The 7,847-nt window shown below is 47.9% G+C and overlaps 2 protein-coding genes across 3 annotated transcripts; both read left to right on the forward strand.

The window, feature by feature from the left end:
* Nucleotides 1-601: 601 nt before the first annotated feature.
* LOC127294650 (ribulose bisphosphate carboxylase/oxygenase activase B, chloroplastic) lies at nucleotides 602-3,603 on the forward strand. Its single transcript, XM_051324512.2, has 2 exons — nucleotides 602-816; nucleotides 2,179-3,603. The coding sequence occupies exons 1-2, from the start codon at nucleotides 778-780 to the stop codon at nucleotides 3,436-3,438; spliced, it is 1,299 nt and encodes a 432-aa protein (XP_051180472.1). The 5' UTR covers nucleotides 602-777; the 3' UTR covers nucleotides 3,439-3,603.
* A 1,084-nt stretch (nucleotides 3,604-4,687) lies between these two features.
* LOC127294649 (ribulose bisphosphate carboxylase/oxygenase activase A, chloroplastic) lies at nucleotides 4,688-7,005 on the forward strand. 2 transcript variants are annotated; one of them, XM_051324510.2, is made up of 6 exons: nucleotides 4,688-4,847; nucleotides 4,940-5,344; nucleotides 5,470-5,555; nucleotides 5,644-6,116; nucleotides 6,211-6,492; nucleotides 6,730-7,005. In XM_051324510.2, exons 1-6 carry the CDS (start codon nucleotides 4,812-4,814, stop codon nucleotides 6,843-6,845), a joined length of 1,398 nt encoding a protein of 465 aa, XP_051180470.1. In that variant the 5' UTR covers nucleotides 4,688-4,811; the 3' UTR covers nucleotides 6,846-7,005. The 2 variants fall into 2 exon arrangements, with proteins under 2 accessions (XP_051180470.1, XP_051180471.1); XM_051324511.2 differs by having other exon boundaries at nucleotides 4,689-4,847; nucleotides 6,211-6,540.
* Nucleotides 7,006-7,847: the final 842 nt, after the last annotated feature.

A 7,847-nucleotide genomic window follows, 5' to 3' on the forward strand; every position in this document is an offset into this window, starting at 1 on the left:
GTTCATGAAGCTTCCTGATAGCAACACGGCCCCGCTTGCCGGGGTGGCAGATTAACACTTTGTGGTGTTGCAAACTAGTCTGGATGCTTCATGCAAACACAAAAGAAATTGAAAGGAAGGAGATGGATTTTTTATGGTGAAAGATGAACACATCAGCGTTGCTGCGGCGACGCATGCAGATAAGGAACATTTCTTTCGTAATTAGTGCATGCTCTGGGCATCCGACAAGGAACGGAAGGCAGGCAGCTTAGATCGCTTCTGGACCTTTGGATGCACCAATCGAGAGGCTGAGAAGAACCCAAGTAGAGAGGAAGCCAATCCTCAGCGTGTGGCTCCTGGGAGATGTCGAACCTCATCCACAGAATTAGCAGCATCTCATCGCCATTTCACTTGGGGTGCACCAATCGAGTGGTTAGCTTGATCTCATCGCCACAGAACTAACAAGAGCCTAATCTCAGTTTGGTTAGCTTGATCACGTGATTACGCGAGGACGCTCTGGAATAGTCGGGCACACTCGAGTGGTGTTGGAAGTTAGTCCATGGTCGTCTGTGTTGCCCACCTATATAATGCGCCATAGCCAAGCTGCATCAGCATCTGTACTTGCAATCGCATCCCTTATCCATTCATCTCAATCGAGCAGCATCTGCTGGTGCGTTGTACACCTGAGCTGATCGAGCTGAGCTTGCACACACCACTGCACGCGCGTGTCTTCACAAAATTTTAATTAGGAACTAATTAAGCTTCGTCAGAAGCGGGAAGAAAACGATCGACACTACGATGGCTGCTGCTTTCTCATCCACCGTTGGAGCCCGGCCGGTACGTGTACATAGCGCACACCTCTTCGTGCCTGTTGCTAGCTATACTCGTCAACTTTGCTAACGATACTTATGTTACAATGATCGCTGATTTCGGTGTATTCTCTGAATGAGATACGGACTTTTGTATGCATACTTGTTTATTTTGTGCGTTCCAATATCTAACTCGTCAATATGTCATCTTGATTGGAGACGGTGAGTTTTCATACATGTCGAGTCCAACAATGTCACCTTCGCGGGTCTTAAGGGAAAGCAAAGTGGTTGTACTATGTGCTAGAGGTACTTACCGTGGGGGGGAAATGGTCATGGCACGACCATGAAGGTTTTGTTGCCGGCATGGCACTAACTGTTTTCCTGTAGTGGTTAGAGTGGTTGTTGCAAGGTGGTGCTATTTAGCACACCAAAGATGAGGAGGGATAACGTGAGGTAGTGGGGGGATTTCCTTCAGGGGCTCTTGCTTTTGTCAAGTCGCAGTGGAAGCATCGCAATGCAAACAATAGTGGTAACACGGGGAGGGCGGCAACAATGGAATATGGTGGATGATTAGGTTGAATGCTTCATAGAAGCTTGGGAGGGCCTGAGGGGGGGTGGGCAGGTGCAGACCCAGAGCAAGAGTTAAGCAGGGGAGGGGGTTGGACACTCTTTGGGACAATAAAAATTGTGCAGCGGGAGTTAGAACCCTGGTAAAATCCCGCCTCATGCCCCCCCCCCCCCCTTTTGCCCCGCGCGGGATGGAAGAGCGATAGTAGGAGAAGTCGGATTTAGGTCAAAGAGAGGGAGAGGGGGAGGGAAGAGGCTAGACGAGTTGCATCCAACCATAATTAAAAATTGGTTAATCAGCACACATAAATTTAGTCAAATTCAATGTTTTCTAAGGTTGACCTACTTAATAAAAAATCTAAAACTTCAAAATTAATATCAACAGATCCATGTTAAAATACGTGTTCATATTGTATTTATTCAATAAATATTGTAGATGCCTATATAATTATGTCAATATATACACTCAGACTTAGTAAATTTCGCCTCTTGACTAAATTTACATGTCTTCCTAGAGGTACACAAACTAATAAAGTTATAACATTTCAAAAGTACATCTCAAGACAACTGTATGCATATGATTTTCGAAGTTTCCATTCTAGATAATTTGAACAAGATTGACGATTAAATTTCGACTTAAGACATATCTAAATGGTCAGCGATCGAAAAACTTGTTTGAGAAACTGATCTGATGAAACAGAGCAGTTCAGCCAAATGAAAAACAGTCAACTCAAACGTGTGCATTCGTACCTGACGGTTGTTACCGAACTAACATACACTCAATTCTGATTCTGGGCCTGACTACTGTGTGACAAATGTGCAGGCGTCGACACCGACCAGCTTCCTTGGGAAGAAAGTGAAGAAGCAGGCTGCAGTGAACTACCATGGCGGCAACAAGATCAACAGCAGGGTGGTCAGGGTCATGGCGGCCAAGGAGCTCGACGAGGGGAAACAGACGGACCAGGACAGGTGGAAGGGCCTTTACTACGACACCTCCGACGACCAGCAGGACATTACCAGGGGGAAAGGTATCGTGGACTCTCTGTTCCAGGCGCCCATGGGCGACGGCACCCACGAGGCGGTGCTCAGCTCTTACGAGTACATCAGCCAGGGCCTACGGAAGTACGACTTCGACAACACCATGGACGGCCTCTACATCGCCCCTGCGTTCATGGACAAGCTCGTGGTCCACCTCGCCAAGAACTTCATGACACTCCCCAACATCAAGGTCCCTCTCATCCTCGGTATCTGGGGAGGCAAGGGGCAGGGCAAGTCCTTCCAGTGCGAGCTCGTCTTCTCCAAGATGGGCATCAACCCCATCATGATGAGTGCCGGAGAGCTGGAGAGTGGCAACGCCGGAGAGCCAGCCAAGCTCATCAGGCAGCGGTACCGTGAGGCTGCAGACATGATCAAGAAGGGTAAAATGTGCTGCCTCTTCATCAACGACCTCGACGCCGGTGCGGGTCGGATGGGCGGCACCACGCAGTACACGGTGAACAACCAGATGGTGAACGCCACCCTGATGAACATCGCCGACGCCCCCACCAACGTGCAGCTGCCCGGGATGTACAACAAGGAGGAGAACCCACGTGTACCCATCATCGTCACGGGCAACGATTTCTCGACACTGTACGCACCACTGATCCGTGACGGTCGCATGGAGAAGTTCTACTGGGCGCCCACACGGGAGGACCGCATTGGCGTCTGCAAGGGCATCTTCCGCACCGACAATGTCCCCGACGAGGCCGTCGTCAAGCTCGTCGACACCTTCCCGGGGCAGTCCATCGACTTCTTCGGTGCGCTGCGGGCGCGGGTCTACGACGACGAAGTGCGCAAGTGGGTCAGCGAGATTGGCGTCGAGAACATCCCCAAGCGGCTCGTCAACTCCCGCGAGGGGCCGCCGACGTTCGAGCAGCCGAAGATGACGATCGAGAAGCTCATGGAATACGGGCACATGCTGGTGCAGGAGCAGGACAACGTCAAGCGCGTGCAGCTCGCCGACAAGTACCTCAGCGAGGCGGCACTCGGCAGCGCCAACGACGACGCCATGAAGACGGGCACCTTCTACGGCAAGGCCACTTGAATGAATCCCATCTTCACTAAGACGTATCCACTATATATATATGTTGGACTATTTTGGATTGGATCCATTCATTCCAAGCCACTCAAACTTTTTGATTCATCGCCGCACAGGTAACCGAATTGTAAGTTCGAAAGAAAATCAAATTGTATGTGTTGTGTACTTCAATTACTCGTTTTTCACTTAATCATTTCACCAGCTTGACGCATGCAAAGGTATGTGGGCTCGTCTTCTTATGGGGTACACGGTAAACATGTGGATGAATTCACGCTCTATTAATTCCCCATGAGGAAAAATCAACAGGACTTGTACTAATCAAGTCGAGTGAGCTGGCCCCAATACCGTACCTAGCACTTGTCGGAAGATTAGCAGATATATCTGGAAATCCATTGAAGCTGCTTCTTGATTAGGTACTGTGGGGGTCATGATATGACATCTATTTCACCATTATACGGATATGGATTCTTCAATTCAGCATCAAGTTAATTAAGAAGGACATTATCGATAGAGCGTGGTGCATTGGCAAAGATTGTGCTAGGCAAACAGCTAGCATTCGTGAAAAAAGACCAATGATGCATGGTCTGTTGTAATAGATTGACCCAAACATTGATAACTCCAGGGAACTTAAGCTAGGTACCACCAATTGCATTTTAAAAACTGCATGACTACCTTATCTCTTAACATGGTTGATGTTTTATTTACCGAAGATGCGAAGATGCAATTTTATTGGAGTACATAAAAGTACAAAAACCCATGTGCTTGATGTCAAAAGGACTTAATTTGTGTGGTACCAGATGAAATCCCTAGCTTGATGGTTATCAACAAACCAAAATATGTATGGTAGCAACATATTTGTGGTACTTGAACTAGAGTACAATCCTGGGTGCCTCATCCAACAAGCAACTGCGAGCTTTTAATTTTTGTGTGGTTATGCAAAGATAAAGCTTGGCTCATGAAACAAGCTAGAAGCTATACACCAACATCGGGTGAAAAATAAATAAATGAACGGCACGGAACCAACAGAGGATTTGATCAGAGAGGGTTAGATTCTGTGGCTATGGGAAGACCATGGGATTTATGGCCAGGAAATGTACCTCCAGCTGGAGCGTTTGGTCTTCACGGTCCAAGTCATCCAATCGGCCGGCCAAGATGCTTAGAACCCAATCTCCAGCGTGTGGCCTGTGGGGGATCGGGAAGCTGATCCACAAGCACGGGTGTGTGTATGCCGCCTCCTCCTCCAAGCTCCCACAGCAGCAATACGCCAATCCACGTGTATTTAAGGAATCTCATAGCTCGACCTCCATACTTTGAGCAGCAACAGCAGTCGTTACTGATCACCTGCAAAGCTTTCGTCCTACTCCAAGGTCGACCAAGAGATGGCTGCTTCCTTCTCCTCCACCGTCGGAGCTCCGGTGCGTACCACGCTTCGACTGATCACCGTCTCTTGCTTAGCTATTATCTTGTCTGCAATGGCGTCTCATGTGTGTAGATGTAATGTATACAGGTGTCCACGCCGACCAGCTTCCTTGGGAAGAAGCTCAAGAAGCAGGTGACCTCGGCAGTGAACTACAATGGAAAGAGCTTCAAGGCCAACAGGTTCACAGTCATGGCCAAGGACCTCGATGAGGGAAAGCAGACCGACCAGGACAAGTGGAAAGGCCTGGCCTACGACATCTCCGACGACCAGCAGGACATCACCAGGGGGAAGGGTATCGTGGACGCCCTCTTCCAGGCTCCCATGGGTGACGGGACGCACGAGGCCGTCCTCAGCTCCTACGAGTACCTCAGCCAGGGCCTGAAGCAGTACGACTTCGACAACACCATGGGAGGCTTCTACATCGCCCCGGCTTTCATGGACAAGCTCGTTGTCCACCTCTCCAAGAACTTCATGACCCTGCCCAACATCAAGGTATCTATCAGAAACATGATCGGTGGCTATTCCATTTATTTTTTGACCCAAATTACAGATTAGCAATCATAAAATCAATCTGGTTCTGAAACTGGCCGTAATTTGGGTGCTAAATCGAAATTCAGATCCCACTCATCTTGGGTATCTGGGGAGGCAAGGGTCAAGGAAAATCCTTCCAGTGTGAGCTTGTCTTCGCCAAGATGGGCATCAAGTAAGAAGTTACTTTCATCTATTACCAGACAGAGATATATGTCCTGCAGCCAAATTACTGACAATCCGATGGTGCGTGATTGCCACAGCCCAATCATGATGAGTGCCGGAGAGCTGGAGAGTGGCAACGCCGGAGAGCCAGCCAAGCTCATCAGGCAGCGGTACCGTGAGGCTGCAGACATGATCAAGAAGGGTAAGATGTGCTGCCTCTTCATCAACGATCTCGACGCCGGTGCGGGTCGGATGGGTGGAACCACCCAGTACACCGTCAACAACCAGATGGTGAACGCCACCCTCATGAACATTGCGGATGCACCCACCAACGTGCAGCTCCCAGGAATGTACAACAAGGAGGAGAACCCCCGTGTTCCCATCATCGTCACGGGTAACGATTTCTCCACCTTGTACGCGCCCCTCATCCGTGACGGCCGTATGGAGAAGTTCTACTGGGCTCCCACCCGCGAGGACCGGATCGGTGTCTGCAAGGGTATCTTCCAAACTGACAACGTCAGCGACGAGTCCGTCGTCAAGATCGTTGACACCTTCCCAGGCCAATCCATCGGTACGTACCTTGCAACTGCAACTCCACTCCGGAGATAGCAATTCATCGAGGCAGTTAAGTTCCATATATATTAACATCCATCCATTCGGCACAGACTTTTTCGGTGCTCTGCGTGCTCGGGTGTACGATGACGAGGTCCGCAAGTGGGTCTCCTCCACCGGAATTGAGAACATCGGCAAGAGGCTAGTGAACTCACGGGACGGACCCGTCACCTTCGAGCAGCCAAAGATGACAGTTGAGAAGTTGTTGGAGTACGGCCACATGCTTGTCCAGGAGCAGGACAATGTCAAGCGTGTGCAGCTTGCTGACACTTACATGAGCCAGGCAGCTCTGGGTGATGCTAACCAGGATGCCATGAAGACTGGTTCCTTCTACGGTTAGAACACTCTTCATACACCCAACATCTCTAGCTGCATAGGAGGAGGTGAACTACGTACAATCTTTCTTATATTTTCAGCACCTACTTTACATTTACTTATCACTTGCTTACTTCCAGAACTAAAGGGACTGAAACATATATAAACAAACGTGATTGACTATAATTCTTACCTGTCCTTCCGGCTTATCCAAGCTCATCCTTCTCATTAGATCGTTCAAAACAATTAAATTTCAGGTAAAGGAGCACAACAAGGAACTTTGCCTGTGCCGGAAGGTTGTACCGACCGGGAAGCCAAGAACTTCGACCCAACTGCGAGGAGCGACGATGGCAGCTGCCTTTACACCTTTTAAGCATGCCACTTTACTTATTCTGATGTTTCACTCTTTCTACCTAAGTCCGCATCGCATCCAAGCGATGGCTGGGCATGAAAGTTTTTGTTAATATATAAAGGATACCGAGTATATTCATTTGGTAAAAATATATGGAACTGCTTATCATTTTCTACTGTCAGTATTTATTTCTCAAAATAATTCTTTATTTGATAAGTGAAACATTCTGCATGTTGGTACCAAACAAGTAGCACAAATTTGAGACTCAGCTTATTATTGGAAACAAAAAAAAACATGTCAGTAGCGATTGCGGAGCCAACATGGAAATTAGATGCTCCCTCCATCCACATTTACATGGGGTGCGTATTCCGCCATTAAGTTTGGTACCAATTTGACCAATAAACATGGATTATGTGCTATGAAAAAATTGTGCCATTGAATTCATACTCGAAAAGTATCTAAGGGTATAATTTTTTATGACATAATTCTAATGTATCTTGGTCAAAGTTAGAGCACAAAAAACAAAAATGCCATGTAAATATGGACGCAGTGAGTACCCTGAAATTCAAGGTTGTTTGAAGCTTAGAAAGATACAGAAAGGACAAAAGATGGCTCTAGAAAGCCTCAAACTATGAATGGAATTCAAACCCAATGTTGAACATGGCTACCCATACGAACGCACTCCCTTGGACCGGCCCATCGCTCTCGCAGCAGAAATACCGGCAAACATGCAACCCTGTGAGAGCAAACACCAAGAAATCCGGAAAAAGAAAGGAAACACATGCAACAAAAACCTAAAAAATGAGCGCAAAGAGAGGAAAGTAAGAAACACATCATAGACAGCAACATGAAAGTAAAGAAAAAAAATGCCCAAACAACAACATACAAGAACAAAACTTGGGAAGAAAACGGCAGCATGAACAAGTAGAAAAGAGACAAACGCCTCGGATAAACCAAACAACGGCGAAGCCTAGATTGCCGTGACACATGAAGTAGCACGACCACCGGAGCGGCCACGGCCAC

Source organism: Lolium perenne, chromosome 4 (assembly GCF_019359855.2).
Source record: "Lolium perenne isolate Kyuss_39 chromosome 4, Kyuss_2.0, whole genome shotgun sequence".
Taxonomy (NCBI): Eukaryota; Viridiplantae; Streptophyta; class Magnoliopsida; order Poales; family Poaceae; genus Lolium; species Lolium perenne.